Source organism: Solea solea, chromosome 9 (genome assembly GCF_958295425.1).
Source record: "Solea solea chromosome 9, fSolSol10.1, whole genome shotgun sequence".
Classification (NCBI taxonomy): domain Eukaryota; kingdom Metazoa; phylum Chordata; class Actinopteri; order Pleuronectiformes; family Soleidae; genus Solea; species Solea solea.
In genome coordinates, this window is record NC_081142.1 from 28,408,454 (window position 1) to 28,426,909 (window position 18,456).

Consider the following 18,456-nt stretch of genomic DNA (forward strand, 5'->3'; position numbering starts at 1 on the left):
CACATCACAGGCCACATGTTGTCTGTCCAGGCAACGGGGTAAAAACCTCTGGCATGCTGTATCCAGACTGTTTCATGCACAGTCTGACACGATCAACAGTAGAGAGGCTGACACTGTTGATACCCTCAACATTTACATGGTCCTCAATGATCTTCTGCTGAATTTCACTCAGTTTAATGGCGTTGTTCTCACGGACCATATCAACAATTAGGGTCTCTTGGTGTGGGGAGAACATAGCTGTCCTCCCACCCCCATGTGGCAGTCTTTCAATTCTACAACAAGAGAACATGCAGTTACAAAAGATATACATGGAATACTAGGCCTACAAACAGTTAGACCAACCCTCCATTACAATACTACAGTACATTGGTACAGTGATGTACTGAAACATGTATTTACTTACAGTATACTGTGGTACAGTATATAGTATGTCATACAGTAATTGCTGTCAACATTTACATACTGTACTATAAAGTCAAAAAAGGTAATTACCTGTTCTCTTCGGATTATTTTGGGATTATGGTGGACACAATGAATCTACTGATGTGTGGTTGTAGCCTTTGTCCGGCCTCCCTCATGCTCATACCATGGACAAGAACATGGTCAATCACAGTCGCTCTGATTTCATCAGATATTACTGTTCTTTGTCTTCACTGACCACCTCGACCTCCTCTCACACAAACTCTTCCTCTCAGATTTCTATCCATCATAGGGCCTCACAAACCAGTGCTCTCTGAACTGGCTTATATGTTCCCTCACATCATTAGCCACAAGTGTGAGTGTGATTTTGAGTTGCTGTGTTCACGTGGTGACACTTGTGCTCTAATTGTGTTTGACTTGTGTCACCTGTGCTCACCATTATGCAGCACAGGTGCATCACAATGAAAATGTGTTGGCAAGTTGTGTCTAAACAGGTGAAAAGTGCTTATGGTTTTGCCAAAAGAGTGATTGATTCAATCAGTGGCTTCAGGCAACTGAGCATTTGGTTCAGACAATAGGGTTTAGTGTTTTAGCAATTGACAAAAACTGTAAAACACATTTTTCTGAATTGTAGTCAGCGCTGCCTGTGTTGTGAGCGCCCCCTGCTGCTGAAAACCAGACTGAGACACAGGGCAGATTTAAGACTGTTAATAAAGTCTGCGTCAGCTTATGTCTCCGATGTCTACGTCACATGTTCACGTCTTTGTCTCACTGTGAGACAGACTTTACCAACAGGAAAGTGAAGTTTGTAAACTACTCACTCCCCCACACCAAAGTCCATCACACACACACACACACACACAGGAGTTGTTGATCCACTGCTGCCTCCATCACTAAGTTCTTATGTCTTATTTTGTCAATTTGGCATTTGAAATCTTTCTCAGATTGACCTCAGTGACACAAAGTGACCACAGGCAGCAGAGGACCAGCAGCTCCTGTGTCTCCGCAGCTAAAATCACTGATTTTCTCTATGGACTTTGGTGTGGGAGAGTGAGTGGTTTACAAACTTCACTTTCCTGCTGGCAAACATCTTCACAGTGACGTGGTAATGGGTAGAGACTTGTTTAGGAGGCGCTGCGTCACTAAAAAGACATTTTTAGGTGAAAAAAACACAGAAGAAAAAGGAAACGAGACAACGTGGTAAAACACGTATTGTTTATCTGGTGCGACATAACAGACAAGTGACTTTTCTGCGACACATTTTTCAAGTACTTTAAAGACGACGTACAAGAGGGGACAGCACTTGGATCCTGTGTTTGGACGCGATTATGGCACAAGAAGAAGAAATAAAGAAAAACGTCAGTTCGGGCCAATCTTCGTATAAACAGTGTGCTACAAAAGCTCGTACTAACAAGAGACGACGTTAACCTGAGAAATGTGTTCGGTAAAGCAAGGCAGACTCTAGTACTGCGAGGTTTTCTCCACTAAAATCACTACAGTTAAGTATATATAAAAAGAAAACGCAAAATGGAACCTGCCCCGCCCCCAGCCCCACCCCTTTATCTTCACATTTCTAAATCATGTATATGATTATTTGTCCTTAAAATATTAAGTTTTTTTCTACAAAATGTACATTCTGTCGCTGATATTCATGGTTAAACCCATAAAACTGTACACATCCGTTTTCACTGCTGACAGTAAATGGAACGGCCCGACATGGATGTCGCATGTCGGACCACTGAGCTTAACTGTGACAGAGGAAGCCCTTAGACAAACATCCTGCTCGCACTTCCTTTAACAAGTCTGTCCGTTTGAAATTTAATAAAAAAAAAAAAAACTATGTGAAAGGCTACTCTACACGTCATCCAGCAAGAGGCGACGCGGACTTCCGAAGTTACACGAGTGTCCGTCATGGCCGACTTCGTAGCACGAGTTGCTAACGTTGCTAAAGCGATAGCGATGTAGCATTTGTGGTTTGAGTTTTCGTTAAAAAAATTCAGTTTACAGCACACTGAAACTGTGAAATATTGCAATATTCTGCGTACATAATATTGCAAATACATACATTGCAATATCATATTGTGACTTAAATACTGTGATAATATCACATCGTGGCATCTCTGGCGGGTTCCCACCCCTAGATGGCGATACAATTTATTGCGATATATTGCTATTTTGTTTTTACATTTTACGAAAAACTCACAAAGTCATCTGCATAAACAATAGTTTTCTTTGTTGAGTGAAGGGAAGATTCAAATGGCTGAAAGTCTGCTGCCAACTAGTGGTTGGGGGCAAAACAAAACAAACAACAAAACAAACAAAAACGTTTTCAACTTCCTGTGTGCGCAATCTCATCGTGGTCATTTAATGTCTTAATAAAATCAATTTCTTACATATATGCTTTACGTTTGAAGTAACGCAACTTTTCAACGAATAATTTTTTATTCCGTTATCACATTTCTATCACTTTAGCAACTCCAGCCTGACAACGTCGGCCATAGCGGTTGCTACTCTGGCAACATTTGAGAGCCCGCCTCCAGCACCAGACGTCTGACACGCCCACTTTCAAGTGTTAAAAGCATCTGTGCAGCGACGTCACCGAAGCACACCGGTTTGTGTGCAGCGTAGCTAATACATCTTGGCGAGGATCTTTGTAACGGAAACATTTAACACAACAAATCCTTTTACGAATAATTGTTTAAGAAATTATAATATTTCATTGTCGCATTTTATAACTTTAGCAACATTAGCAACTCTAGCCCCGACTACGTCGGCCATGACGGTTGCTCCCCGTGACGGTAACATTTGAGAGCCTGCCTCCAGCACCAGACGTCAGACACGCCCACTTTCAAGTGATAACGAGGCGTGTACGATGTCCGCCTGCGTGAAGAATGTGCAACGTCACCGGAGCTAAGTCATACGTTTGCGTGCAGCGTAGCTAATACATCTTGGCGAGGAAACGGCGAAAAAACGGTGATTCTTCACACGATACTGAGGGTTTAATGAAAAATAAGTGGAATGCACCGACCGGAGAGAAACGCCAACAAGGTCGGGCGTCAAAAACAGCAACGGTGGGAAACTTTCCAACTGGAAATATTCAATAGGAATAAAAACAACGTTACACGAAAAGAAAAAAAAAATGAATCTCCATCTTTGGGAATCAAATCCAGGATTTCATGTCAGTTAAAAACAAAGCCACGCCTCCTCCACGTGCGTGCGTGAGCGTGCTGATGGATGTAAACACTGCGAGGATTCGCTCTTCCTTTGGGATTTCGGCGGCGGCGTCCGATGACAGGATGAGGTAACGTCAGCGCTGCGCAGCGAGCGTCCTCCGCTCTGGACGAAAGGTTTGAGCGTGTTCTCAGTCCGGAGAGACGACAGGTTGAGTGCCCGCTTTGACCCACGGGTCAGCGTCCGAGCGCCCGCCTCCTGATTGGCTCACGGCGGCTCTGGGCGCTCCCGTCACACTTTGCCCTGTTTGAGCCGCTCGATGTGGTGACACAGCTTGAGCGCCGGCCCCAGTTTCAGACCCATGTACTTCATGATCATGTCGCTCCGCAGCAGCATCAGAGCTTTTCCATCGATCTCCTGAACACGAGCAGAGAGAGAAACGCAGGAGATCAGAAAACTCAAAACGTTACAGGTTTTTTATTTTGAGGATTTTATTTATACATTTCTCGTGTTTCTGACACAGATTCTTTTACATATACGTACATATAATCTATTCTGGCACAACTAACCATTCTTTTCACAATCGATGAATCTGTTGACTATTTTCCTCCATTAATCGATCGTTTTTGGTCCATAAAATGTAAAGCACTCACTCTCCCAAACCAAAGTACACAGAGAAAATCAGTGATTTTAACATCACACACTGCTGCCTCCATCACTAAGTTCAAATGTCTTATTTTATCACTTCAGTGTTTGAAATCCTTTGTTCAGATTGACCTCAGTGACACAAAGTGACCACACGAGGCAGCAGAGGACCAGCAGCTCCTGTGAGCTAAAATCACTGATTTTCTCTGTGGACTTTGGTGTGGGAGAGTGAATGGTTTACAAACTTCAGTTTAAACTCTGTTTTAGATAGAAGGCTCCGCCCATTTGTTTTAGGTTTGGAACCAATGATTATTTTTGATTATTCTATTATCGGTTTGGTTCAGAAAATTAAAAACCTTGTGAAGTTATATTTATATTTTTTGTATTTTAGATTTTCCCCTTTTTATCATTATATTTATTATCATTATAATTGTATGATGTTTGTGATTATTGTTTTTCTTCTGCGTTCTATTTCATGCTTCACATCTTTTGAGTATTTCCTGCACATGTTGACCACAGGTGTGATTTAGGGCGTGGCAAAGGGAAATCCTCATAAATAAACAAAAGCAGAACTGTCAACTGTAAGTGAAATAACTACAGTTGAGAATTTAAAAGATTAAGAAATGATCCACACAAATACTGTGTAGTTCCAACTCTCACCAGCAGAGGTACCACGGGGGAAGGGAATAAAGAGTTCACAGGTGAGCAGAGACAGACACGGTGAACTCACGTGTTTCCTGAAGAGTTCAGCGTGTGGCGCTAACGCTGTGGGGTCAGCGTCTCTGACAAACTGCATCACCTCCTCTATGGACCAGGACGAGGGGTTGTTAGTGGACAACTGCTCAGACACAGACACCTCAGGACCAGTGGTGGAGCTGGCTGCTGACACACACACACACACACACACAGAGAGTTAATTGGTTCCAGACAAACACCGTCATGTGGGTCCACAGGTGTACCCGACATTGTACCTTCCACTCGTCTGAGGGGCTGTGACGAGCTCAGCTCCGTGGCGTTGGAGGACAGGCGGCGCATGGGCGTGCTGTTGCCCGGGTGATAGAGGACGCTGGACTGAGAGTGGAAGTCTGAGACACTCCTGACCGTCTGAGGACGAGGAGTCATTGAGTTGGAGGCTGAGTCCATGTAGCGCTGCTCCTTCATGAGGCCACTCTCCTCGTGAGGCAGAGTCTCTGCTGGAGACGGGGAAAGACAAAGATCATCTTCAAATTGCTGCTATGACAGAGAAAATAAAAAAAACTAAAATAGGTAAAAGTAGGATCTGGCAGAGTTTCTGTCACTGTTATATTACAAGATCTCTTACATTGTTGCCAATAATCTTCTCTCTCCATCAAAACAATAACAGAAAACCTAGTTTGATGTCAGGAAGCAGCATGGGATCATGGGAGTTTCTTCTCTATCTCTTTACATGGAGAACGAGCAGCAAACAGCAGTAACAACACACACACACACACACACGACTCGAGCACTCGGTAGCTCACACAGCCAGAATGAGTCGTACCTTCTGAAGGATGAGCCTCCGTGCGTAAATGTTTAGGAGACAGAGGAGCAGCGTGAGGTGGAGAAACTCCAGAGAGACTGCGTTTACTGGCCCGAGCCAGAGAGGGAGCGTCCAACGCCTCCTCTTTCACTGTAACACAGGAACAATCATGTGTCACGACACAAATCACCTCACAGACAAACACTCAGAAATGACAGTCTACATCCCGGAAACCTCTTTATCTCACTGTTCATGTCCTTAAAGCTGCAGTGTGTAACTTTTAAATATAAACAAACGTCTGTTTGATTCAAACCGTTGTCACATGACTTCACACCATGTTGATTCAACCAGATCCACGTTTCTTCTCTGTGTTTCTCAGTCTAGCTTTCATGTCGCCTCATGTGAGCAAAAATCCTACTTCCAAAATCTACCACTTTATCTTCCACAGGAGGGTCACAGGGGAGGCTGTGCCAATCTCAGCTGACATAGGGTGGCATATGAATTAATCTGTCGATTATTTTCTCGAATAATCGATTAAGCGTTTGGTCCATAAACTCGGAAAATCTTAAGAAAAAGTTGATCGGTGTTTATCTAACCTGGAAATGATGATGTTCTCAAATGTCTTCTTTTTTTTTTCCATAAACCAAAATGATTCACATTGAAGGATTTCTTTGTTCTCCACAACAAAGAAATGAAGAAAATATTCACATTTAAGAAGCTTAAACAATCAGAAATCTTGTTTTAATCGTGAAAAAAGCTTCGAACCGATGAATCGATTATCAAAATAGTTGTCGATTCATTTAGTAATCAATTAATTGTTTCAGCTCTAATAGGCGGGGTCACATCCTGGACAGTTTGCCAGTCCATCACAAAGCCCCACATAACAGCCAAACAACCATTCACTCTCACACCTATGGTCAATCCAATGGTGTCCAATATGGTGTCACCTGATCCCCATATTGCATGTTTCTGGACTGTGGGAGCAAGCCGGAGAAAAACCACACACACACACGGGGAGAACATGCAAACTCCATGCAGAAAGAACCTTGTTCCAACCGGGGCTCAAACTGCAAAGGCAAGAGTGCTAACCACTACACCAGGGGCGCTCAGTACGTCGATTGCAAAGGTAGTGTGGGTAGATCGCATAACTTTAAAAATAAATAGACGTCAGCCTATCATCCATCCTGTCACTTGATTGATATACAGGGCAGCCAGTCAGATGACATCTGACTTTTTCTGACACTTGTGTCACTGCGCATGCACAAACAACGGCGCTCAGTGCAGCAGCAAAACTAACAAGATAACTAGCAAGTAACTAGCCCTCGGTTTTTTCTCTTAAACTTAAGAAAGAGTATAAAAATGAGTGGGGGAGCTGGACCAAGTAAAGAGACAAAAACTTATCACTTTCATACAGAATGAAAGTTTTTTTTCACAATGACATTTTGGAAGTGTGCTTGATGATCATTTGGAAGTGCTTGATGATCATTTGGAAGTGTGCTTGATGATCATTTGGAAGTGCTTGATGATCATTTGGAAGTGTGCTTGATGATCATTTGGAAGTGTGCTTGATGATCATTTGGAAGTGTGCTTGATGATCATTTGGAAGTGTGCTTGAGGCTGGCTGTCAGCAGCTACTGTCCGGACTGTGCATCCCTGGCTGATTCCATTCAGTGCAAGTCATCAGAGTAAAGTCAGGTAATGACAACAAATGTACATAGTTCATTGTGTTGTGTTGTGCAATATGGGCTCACATACATTATACATATATTGAGAATTCTCCATATATAATATTTATAGATAAATATGTTTTGCATTTTTGTAGTAGGTAGATCATTTTATAGCTCGCATGCTGAAAAAGTGTGAGCACACCTACACTACACCAACCGTGTGGCCCCTCAAAATCTACTTAACGTTCCAAATCCCACTGATTGGTCAGAGAGTGTCGTCACTGAAGAGTCATGAGCGCCGCGTCCGACACAAAAATCAAAGCTGACAAAGTCCAACTGTAGATTAAAGTTAAAAAGACTTTTAGCAAAGGAAACGTCTCAGATGTCAATGTTTAAAAGAGGAGTCTGGTGTATGTAGAGACAGCACTGCTGAAAGCCGGTCATCGAGACCACGTTCACTGACTGAAGGACAAATCTTTTTAACCATTCACTTCCACCCAGAACAAGTGCTTAACAAGTCACTAGTTAGTGTTTGTGTCGTGGATAAAAACCACGTCACCACAGTTTCACGCAGCTGTGCTGTGATGACTCCGCCCACGTTGAGGCGGTACTGATGTGACTGACGTGTGCTGGTTTACCTGACTTGCTCCTGTCGTAGGCGCTGTAGTGACTGAACGGTTGACTGCTGAACAGGTTGTCACACTGTAGGTGGCGACACATCGTCTCCAAGAAGCGCAGCACAAAGGAAGCACTGGAGGCGGAGGGCAGTTTGACCATGCGGACGCCACCGTCCGTCCTCACTGTGAGCGGGGAAGACACGTCAATAAAAATGTCCTCAAACACCTGACGGCTGTTTTTAGTTTTTGTTTAAAATGGTACCTCTGACAACCTCTCCCCCTCCAGAGTGAGTCTGCAGAGCCAGCAGCAGGACTTTAGGCTGGTAAGTACAGTCTATGAAGGACTGCACCACCTGCTGGAGGACGCTGTTCACTGGTCCAGGACCAAAGTGGTCAGGGAGTCGCTGCATCTGCTTCCTGTCCAGGTGAGGACCACAGCTTCCGAGCTTGTTCACATAAACACACACTGAGAGGACACACACACAGAGGGACACAGAGGACAGTGAAACTTCACAAACCACAGTCATTGATCAGTCCTTTATTTAGTGTAAAGTGATTTTTTGTTGCTCACACGCCCTTCTCCAAGGTCAAATTCAAGCACCTTTCAAGGTAATTTTTCAGTATTTTCCAGCACCTCGCAGCTGTGGTAAACATATATTTTCCTGAATGTCTGCAAGATTCTTGAGAGTCTAGTGTGTGGTTTTCATATTAGACCCCGCAGGTTACTACAGAGCTCTCACTCATAGTACATTTACTCCATTTTTCTTGTATTAAAGTGTGTGAAATTCATGAATAAATAAATGAAAATAATTCAAACGGCTGTATCTCGGCCAATTTTTCACCTATTTCAATGAAACCAACTGTATTCTACTCCTCTGGTCCCTGGACCATGCATTGTTAGATTTTGAGTAAATTACTTTGTGGCACTCCAATATGTATGTATGTATATATATATATATATATATATATATATATATATATATATATGTATATATATATATATATATATATATATACACACACACACACATACTTATCTCTCTCACAGTGTTAAACCAATAAGCTATTTTTTTGAAAGATGTAAAGTCCGTATTTCAAGCACTTGTAAGCACTTCATCTAAAATTAAAACTACAATTAAGCTAAAACAAATAAGGTGAATTTCTAATTTTTTTAAAATAATGGATTTACCTGTTGAAACCACTGAGCTGAGACTGGAAGAACTCTCGTGTGGGACCTGGATGCTGGGCAGAGCTCCCTGGAGGATCTTGGATTTTCTCTGTAAAGACAAAAGTTCATTTGTACTTTTAACTTGAAGGAATTGCATGTATGGAGGATTTAAAAGGACATTTAAACAAGTTTTGTCTCACTTTGCTTCCAGGTTTGGGTCCTCTCTTCTTGTGAGGCCTCGGCACGAGCTGCGTGTCCTCGGTCACGCCTCCGTTTTGCGCCGCCGCCGCTTCGGCCACGGCTTTGAGCAGCGCGAGCGTCTCGCTCTTGGGCCGACGGCCCCGTACGCCCTTCCTGACGGGCAGCGCGGGCAGAGGGTTGGGGAGTCTGTATGGCGAGTGCATGGAGCGTCGGCTGGGTTTGGACGGAGAGGCCGGGAGAGTCTGCATGTTCTTTGGAAGAGTGACTGAAAATAACACAGTGAAGAATGTAATCATAATCAGAAAATCTGTCACAAATTTATAGGAAATAAATTGCTGTTTTACAAAAATGTTCTTATGAAAGATTTTGACACAGATGTTACAAACGTTATCAGCTGTGACTCACAACAGCTATTAACCGACAACACCAACAGTCTGTTTTGTGAAATCACGTTAAATCACGTTGGATTCTGTGAGATCCCAAATCCCTGGAATCTCATCCCTGAAATGTTTTGATTAAACACCAAGTGAGTGGTCCTGCTCTGGTCTGGATCGTCTAGTCCAGACCTGGGCAGACCGTGTCCGGCCCGTGTTACGTCAGTCATAAACACAGATGAACAAGTATTTATGCTGCGTATGCAATACAACTGTGTTGCTTTTATTTTGAAAAGCCTGACGAATGAACACACGTATCTGCAATATTTTATGGTTCTCACTCACCACTGTTGCCCGGAGGCTGGAGGCTGTGTTTGGTGAGGGAGCACCAGCCCACAGGGAAGATGTCCCGGGAATCCAACTTGCACCAGTAATCGAAGGCCCCGCGCCACCCGTCGAACATGACGAAGACCTCGTCGCCTCGCACTTCTCCGATGGTGGCGGGGCAGATGAGGTGAGGGTTCTTCTTGTCCACGGCCTCCAGCTTCATGCCAGGCTTGAAGCTGTTCTGCGGCGGCCTCAGAGGTTCCTGAGGAAAAGGTCATGGTCAATGCAGTGACACACACACATACACACACACGATGCCAAGAACACGGCGACGCTCCCAGTCAAAGTACCTTTTTAAAGGCTGTAGCTGGAGCCATCTCTGCTCCGTTTAAGGTTCTCAGCAGAAACATGGGCCACGACGATGCGTTCATCCGAAAACCTGTAGGAGCATTTCATCAAATGAACGACGTTTCTTCACAGATTTGGTTTTATTTGGACATATGTTTTCATAAGTCCATAAGTCCATCACACTACTAAACAAGGACACAGAAAAGGTTGGAAAATGTTGATCAAACTCTGGAAATAATGATGTTCTCAAACGTTCACAAACTAAAAAATGATTTAGTTTTTAATGATTTCTTTGTTTTATAGAGCAAAGAAACCAGAAAATATTCACATTTAAGAAGCGGAAAAATCACACTAATTATTAAACCGATTCACCGATTATCAAAATAGTTGATTAATATAGTAATCTATTAATAACCATGGCAGCCCAATTAAACTCCCACTTCACACTGTGATTACTGGTTTCGTTTGGTGTCTAAATTGTAATATTAGTTTTAAATAATAAATAAATTAATAAAGTTTTTACACAGTTTTTATTCTGTTGTTTACTTTCTGTTTTGTTGCTCTGCCCCCTCAAAAATTCCTGTGGTGACAATAAAGTAGACTTAATATGACTAAAGAGAAGATTGTTTAATTAAATAAATAAATACACAGTGTGATTATCTGAATGAAGAAAACCTGATATTTCGGTTGTTATATGATGTCATTTATGTTTACTTTTATTTTATTTTATGCAGTGTTTGTGTCGAACCACTTGGCGGAGCGTTGGCACAGGGAATGCCTGTGAAGCAGGTGCAGGTAATGAGCAGCAGGTGTGTGAACATGAAGATGAATGGACTGAGATGTTTCTCCACCTGTGTTATCACCACACACACAAACATACACAGCATGTTGAGTAACGGTTGATTGTTTTGACGGGAACATGCGTCTGTAAAGTTCTCCCTGTTCTCCCTTCACTGGACCGTTGTGCTGGTTTTGTGTTGTCATTAGTTTCAGATGTAAATTATTAAACACAGTCATGTTTTGTTTGTTTTAGCAGCTTCAAACATTCATTATGGGATCAGTCAGGTGTCTAAACTACTCACTCTCCCACACCAAAGTCCACAGAGAAAATCAGTTGTTGATCCACTGCTGCCATAAATGTACTAACAAAGTTATTTAATGAGGTTATTTCCCTATTTGTTGTTATGTAACAAAGTCGATATTTAAAAAGATCAAAGTGATTTGATATTTTACTCAAATCTTTCAGCCGGAACACAGACTATGTGTGAGTGTCTCATACGACCACACTTCAGAAAGGCCTCCATCACTAAATTCAAATGTCTTGTTTTGTCACTTGGATGTTTGAAATCCTTTGTTCAGATTGACCTCAGTGACACAAAGTGACCACACGAGGCAGCAGAGGACCAGCAGCTCCTGTGTCCCCGCCATGTGACGTGACTTTTCTCTGATTATCAGCTGATTGAATTCCACTGAGCAGTGAGTGACAGCGTCACATGTAATTGGTCATAATTTCCTGGATCTCTGTTGTTGTCGAGGTTACAAATGCTGCACCAGTTAAATTATAATTAATAATTTGATTAGTTCAGTATCTGTTCAATAAGAGCCTGTCTTTGTAAATTCAAGTCAGCAGTAAACTGACTGGACTATGAGCAACAACAAAACACTTGGTTTTAACTACCATGAAAATGAGCGAGCTGCTCTGACATTGTTTCAGCTTGGATCTCCTGCTGCTCCTTCCTTCTACACCAGACTCACACCAGGAAGGTCCAGCTCTAAACAACCAACGCCGTTATTTGCTCTTTCACTTTCTCACCCAGTGGCGGCTGCAGCATGTCTCCGTTCTTCTCGCAGGTGCCGATGGGCTGAATGTCGGACGAGTCCACCAGCCTCCAGAAGTCGTTGCTGTTGTCGCTTCCGTCCAGACGGAGGCGCAGACGAACCCCGGTTAAACCCATCACCGTGGCGATGCACACTGACGTGGAATTGCGCGGGTCGTGAGCTTCTAGCTTCATCCCCACTTTGAAGTCGTTAGAGGGCGGGATTCTGGCCTGGAGGTAAAAAAAAGAAAAACACAGCGTAATCATACATGTCACAAGAGCTGCCGAAACAATTAATCCTCAACTATTGTTGTTTGGTTTTCAATAAGTTAGCCTGAATATTTCTGGTAAGTTATCAGCCAAAGACGCACAGATGTTCTATATCAAGGGTTACCAAGTATTTAGTGATGAATTCTAACAGGACAGGAGAGAAAAACCACTGTTCATGCAAATGATTGACATTTTTAACAGGTCCATCTAGATACACCCGCACATTTTAGTGTGAAAGGGGCTCAAACAAATGTCAGTTTAAGTCTTCGACGTCTACGTCACATGTTCACGTCTTTATCTCACTGTCAGACAGACTTTTCCAACAGGAAACTGAAGTTTGTAAACCACTCACTCTCCCACACCAAAGTCCAGAGAGAAAATCAGTGATTTTAGCTGCGGGGACACAGGATCTGCTGGTCTACTGCTGCCTCGTGTGGTCACTTTGTGTCAATGAGGTAAATGTGAACAAAGGATTTCAAACACCGAATTCACAAAATAAGACATTTGAACTTGGTGATGGAGGCAGCAGTGGATCAACAACTCCTGTGTGTGTGATGTTACAATCACTGATTTTCTCTCTGGACTTTGGTGTGGGAGTGTGAGTGATTTACAAACTTCAGTTTCCTGTTGGAAAAGTCTGTCTGACAGTGAGATAAAGACGTGAACGTGTTCTTAAGATATCGTAGACTTAAACTGAGGGTAACGGAGGGGGAGTTACCTGTCGGAAGCAGCTCGGTGGAGCAGGTAAAGCTGAAGTTTCTTTTAGATATTCTTCCCAGCTGAAAGCATCTAAAAACAGAGAATAAAATAAATGATAAACTGATATTCACTGAAAACAACCTGTTTGATAATGGTCACGAAGAAATCCAGAAAAAACAGGTGAACAGAAAGTTTTAGTGTCATCTGCCGATCAATGAATTGTGACTAGGCTGCAACGATTGATCAATTACCAAATAAATTGCCTACGTTTTGATAATCAAGCCAAGTTTGTGTGATTTTTCAGCTTCTTAAACATGAACATCGTCAACATTTTCTGGCGTTCTATGAACCAAACAAATCATCGATTAAAAAACTAATTGACAGATGAATTGATTATGAACATAATTGTTAGTTGCAGCACTAACAGTGATATTATCATTTTTAAAAGAATAAATATTTTTCTCTGGTCCAGTTTTGTCATCACAATGAGTTTCATGAATATTTGTCAGCGTTAAATGTGAATTGTAACGTTTTGGAATCATCTGTCTGTGTATGGTCAGATGAGTAGTAAGATGACGCAGTGAAACATTGGCAACAACAAGCATAAAGCGTTCACCTTTACTTGTAGCAGGTGTACTTCCTGTTGGTGGAACTGGTCTTCCTGCTTTGTCTTTTCTGCTGTCTTTCTGATCTAAAAAACCATACAGATTGTAAAAATGAGTCATGTTTTTATAAAAGTATTGAGTGAGGTGAGAAACAGTGTATACACTTAATGATAATATTCTATTTTGCTACAAAGTTCTGGGCCACACTGGATAAACCGAAAAGGAAGTGACAATATATAATATCATCACACATTGTGACAAAAGCACTCACGATAATTACTAATTAACCTTTTCTGTTACTTTCACTTAGCAATTATTCTATGGATACTCTGCACACAGTGTTTTTCTGTTATTTGACACTTTATGACAACATTTGTATACTTTATTCACTTTACTTGCATTGTTTGCTTTTATCTATTTTTGTATTACTATATTGAGTTGTTGCTGTAACACAATCATGTCAGTTTTTTGGGGGATCAATAAAGTACATCTATCAATTGTGATAATCATAAATGGGGACAGACTAAAATGGGGCTAAACAATTGATTTCCTGCGATAAATGATGTTATCTCACCTGATGCATTTTAAAGAATTGTGTGTCTGTGAGTTTTGAGCTGGAGCTTAACTGAGAAATGTGTCCAGGTTTAAAAAAGACATGAACACTGGAATCAAATAATGACACTTTACCTTTTATTGGAGTTTTTCCCATGATGACAGACGACCAGTCGTGACACTCGTGTGAAAATCAAAGTGCGGGCGTGAAACCTGTGTGGGTTTGTCCTAAAATACAAAAAATAATCATCAAACACAATTACACAAAACACACTTCTCAGATTGTTCATCTTCTTAAATAGAGGTGGGTCAGAATATGGACTCTGCACTCCTTGTGCAATAAAATAATCAATACTCCAGGGCAAATATTGATATTTTAATTAATAGTTTAAGGCACTCTAAAGTAAACAGTCCCTGCCAGTTTCACTCGCCGGACGTCAAGAAGTGTGGAGATTACGGCAGGGAAATGGTGGAGAAAGCTATGTTAAGAGATGCTCCGTCCACGTACAGTACATAGACTTTATGACCTTTGACCTCTCTATGTTAGGTATAAATGGAGAAATCCTGCATTTGTAACTTTTCACGTTAACGTTTTGTTTCCTTCACTTAGATATCGTCTACCTGGTTTTCTCCATAAAACAAAGAAATCATTCAAACTGAATCATTCTGTGTTTGCGGACAAACACAACAACATTTAATTTGTCAGCACAGATTCTGTAATGAAGCCATGGTTCTCAAACTGTGGTATGTGTACCACCAGTGGTACACGAGTGCCCTCTGGTGGTACTAACTGTTCTACTGTATTATAGCAGAGTATAGGATCAGAGTGGAGCTGAGGGGTTTTGACTAGAATGTGAAGAAAATCAAACTAAAAACATATTTTAAGTTATAATTAGTCACTTTATCTCTCGCTCCATCTTAATATAATGTCACTATACCAGTGTGTGTAGTATTAACTTTTGTTATTGTTCATATATTAGCATTACCTTGAGAGCTCAATATTTTCTCAGGTGGTACTTGGTATAAAAGGTTTGAGAAATGTCATGTTTGCAATATGAATGTCACCGTATCTAAATATATGAATTTCTTCACTTTTTCCAAAGCAAGTTTGTCTTAAATGTGTAATTAATTTTAAAAATACAACAAAAACAAACCAAGAACTGAACACATTAATGTACTCAACACAACAAATGACTTTTCTCTTTTCTTCTCAATGTAGAAAAATAAAGATATATACATACATATATATACATATATATATAAACACAAACATTCAAGTGGCAAGTTTGAGACCTGAGCTCAAAGCACTGTTAATGATGTAGAAATGACTAAAATGGTTAATTAAGTAATAAAAATAATATTCTACTCACACTTGAAGCCACATGTCATTGAACTATGAGTACATTAAGACAACAATTGTACTTGAATCAAATTTAAAAAAGTAAAAGTAGTTTTTAGAGTTTAGACTAACAATTATTTAAAGGTTTACATCAAAGTAATAGCACTCCTCCTTCCATAGAAATAATAATTGTGTCACTGTGAATATCTAATTATATATATATATATTTTTGTTTAAATGTGTTATTAATTTAAAACAAACAAACATAAAAACCAAGAACTGAACACATTAATGGCCAGATGATGTCCTGCAGCCCTACACTTATTTTGAAATTATTAAATTCAACATTTAATTATATATACGCTCGTCTTGTGTTTTAATTACAGTTGTCTACATGTATATGTAATGTTTTAATTTAGATTTTGTTATTTACAGATTCAGTTTGCATCGTAAATGTTGTTTGTTGCGAGCTTATACATCAAAACAAACACTATTACTTTGAAATGGTGTGCAATGTCATCCTAAATATTTGTAACTGCAAAATCATGATGGATTATCAAGATATCCTTTTAATTTCTAATCACTAAACCGTTCATTTTCCCCCCGAATTGTTGGACTTTTTTCACTTGACCCGGTCCCTCCTGAGCGCTCCCAGGTCATTTTGAGTTTGAGGGCCCTGGTCTAAGACGTCCAGAGTAGCTCTGAAATGACAAATCACTTTTTCTGTTTTCTTTACAACTCCAGTGTTTGTGTGAGCGGGCTCGTCACATCACGTCACTATTACAATTAACTTGGTCCAACGTGAGCTTAAAGAACGCGGAGGCGGCTTCACGGTGTACTTTAGTTTGTTTTTTAAGTGTAACGTAGAAAAATAAAGGCATAATTCGAATATAAAAGTGAATTATCGCGGTTTGTGGCAGATAACCGGGGCCCAGTGTTGACACCTGGGACTGCTGCTGTTTGCTAGCTGCTGCTGCTAACCTTTTAGCGCTGACGTGAACGCGCTCAGATCACTTTATCACACACAAACACACGCGAGACGTGTCGCGAGGCTTCAAAACACATTCTCCCCAAACTCCACGATCATGTTTGCCCAAAAGAAACTTACGAGTGTCGACCGTTTTTCGACTGAAGATCCACTTTTCTCTATTCGTCAGCTGCCATTTTTCCCCCCATGTAGTGAATGTAAGTTATGCCGAAGATAGGTTTGTGCGGACAGAGCGCAAACACGGGGAGGCGGGACCGAGTGACGTAACAGCTCCGCGAGCCAATCAGCGCTCGCGCTTTTTATTCGCTCAGCCAATCGGAGGCGGGCTTTTGCGCGTGTCTTCCAGTCGACGCTGAGCTCATCTTGTGGGATTCTGGAAAGTAACACGAGTGATGCATCTTCACTTTCTCTCGTCTTCACGGGAGTATTTCTCACGTATCTCCTCTGTGGTTTAAAAAGAGAGAGAAGAGTTAATTTTAGGAAAGACAACACAAACAAACAAACATAGAAACAGAAATGAAATACTGAGTCACAGAAACTCTGACTGTTCTTAGGAAAAACAGCTGCCTTTTTTACATTTACTGCGAAGGCCAAAAATATTCTGTAAAAAAATAAGAACTAAAATAAAAGTAAGAGTAAAAAGCAGAAAATGTGAAGCATAACATAAAGAAAGAAAGATCAGACATGTGGCCAGTTAAATTAATATCAGGTCAATAAAACCTAGAAATAAATATATTCAGTATACTAAGAAATTAGGACACCCCCATGAAAACTTTAATGAAAAGATATAAGACTAATTCACAAACTGCTAACTCAGCATTTCCAATCAATAATAATAAAGTTGTTTTATTTATCTATATTTTTTATTTATTTTTTGTTTTTGTTTTGGTTCTTGGGTGGAGGGGGTGGGAGAAGTTCCCTTAGTATTGTTAAAAAAGCACAACATTGTAATATATGATACTGTGTTGAATATTTCAATAAACACATATATAAAAAACCAAAATAATAACAAAGTTGGAAACTCATAACTCAAATAAAACAGGAAAGATCTGATAATGCAAGGAGTAGACTGACCGCCAAATAATGAGCCATTATCTATATTGCCCACAAATTGACTGCCAAATCATGAGCTGTTCTATATAATCGCCAACAACCTCCATCTTAAAAGACAGACAACAGAAATCCATTGAACAGTGCCTATGTTCTTAAATTGTTACTGCGACCACAACTCCTGCACTTTATGTTTGTATAGTTGTACTCTTGTATTTCAATGTTTGTATTGTAGTTGCTGCCGTCCTGTTTTTTTATTTAACTATGATGTGTGCTGCTGCCTTTCTTGGCCAGGTCACCCTTGTGAAAGAGATCTTGATCTCAATGGGTCTTTTATCTGATTAAATAAAGGTTCAAAAAAACCAAAAAAAAAACAACCTGACCGCCAAATAATGAGCTATTCTATACTTCCACGAAGATACTGCCTGCAAAATAATGATCTGTTGCATATCTGCCAATAGACTGTCTGTAAAATAGTGAGCTGTTCTATAAATCCACCAAGAGATTGACGGTAAAACAATGAGCTGTTCTAAACATCAATCAACAGATTGACTGCCAAATAATGAGCTATTTCCTTACATCACCATAGGTCTGTCTGCCATATAATGAGCTATTTCCTTACATCACCAAAATACTGCATGCCAAATAATCAGCTGTTATCTTTATCACCAACAGGCTGCCAAATAATGAGCTACTGAAG

General features: G+C 40.8%; 1 protein-coding gene across 3 annotated transcripts; it reads right to left on the reverse strand.

Annotated features, from left to right (window-relative positions):
- Positions 1-3,380: 3,380 nt before the first annotated feature.
- Positions 3,381-16,951, reverse strand: scml2 (Scm polycomb group protein like 2). 3 transcript variants are annotated; one of them, XM_058638168.1, is made up of 15 exons: positions 16,827-16,951; positions 14,515-14,607; positions 13,839-13,913; positions 13,242-13,312; positions 12,250-12,484; positions 10,439-10,527; positions 10,107-10,350; positions 9,387-9,652; positions 9,208-9,295; positions 8,281-8,484; positions 8,040-8,201; positions 5,756-5,884; positions 5,208-5,426; positions 4,967-5,118; positions 3,381-4,008 (listed from the first exon to the last, which is right to left on the reverse strand). In XM_058638168.1, exons 2-15 carry the CDS (start codon positions 14,534-14,536, stop codon positions 3,883-3,885), a joined length of 2,082 nt encoding a protein of 693 aa, XP_058494151.1. In that variant the 5' UTR covers positions 14,537-14,607; positions 16,827-16,951; the 3' UTR covers positions 3,381-3,882. The 3 variants fall into 3 exon arrangements, with proteins under 3 accessions (XP_058494151.1, XP_058494150.1, XP_058494149.1); XM_058638167.1 differs by having other exon boundaries at positions 4,967-5,115; positions 5,208-5,429; XM_058638166.1 differs by having other exon boundaries at positions 5,208-5,429.
- Positions 16,952-18,456: the final 1,505 nt, after the last annotated feature.

Coding starts and splice junctions, on each gene's coding strand:
- scml2 (XM_058638166.1), bottom strand. CDS start 14,536: ATGGGAAAAACTCCAATAAAAG. Junction 8,202..8,280: donor AGGGGGAGAGGTTGTCAGAG/GTACCATTTTAA, acceptor CCCCGCTCACAG/TGAGGACGGACGGTGGCGTC. Junction 5,430..5,755: donor GGAGGCTCATCCTTCAGAAG/GTACGACTCATT, acceptor CCCCGTCTCCAG/CAGAGACTCTGCCTCACGAG.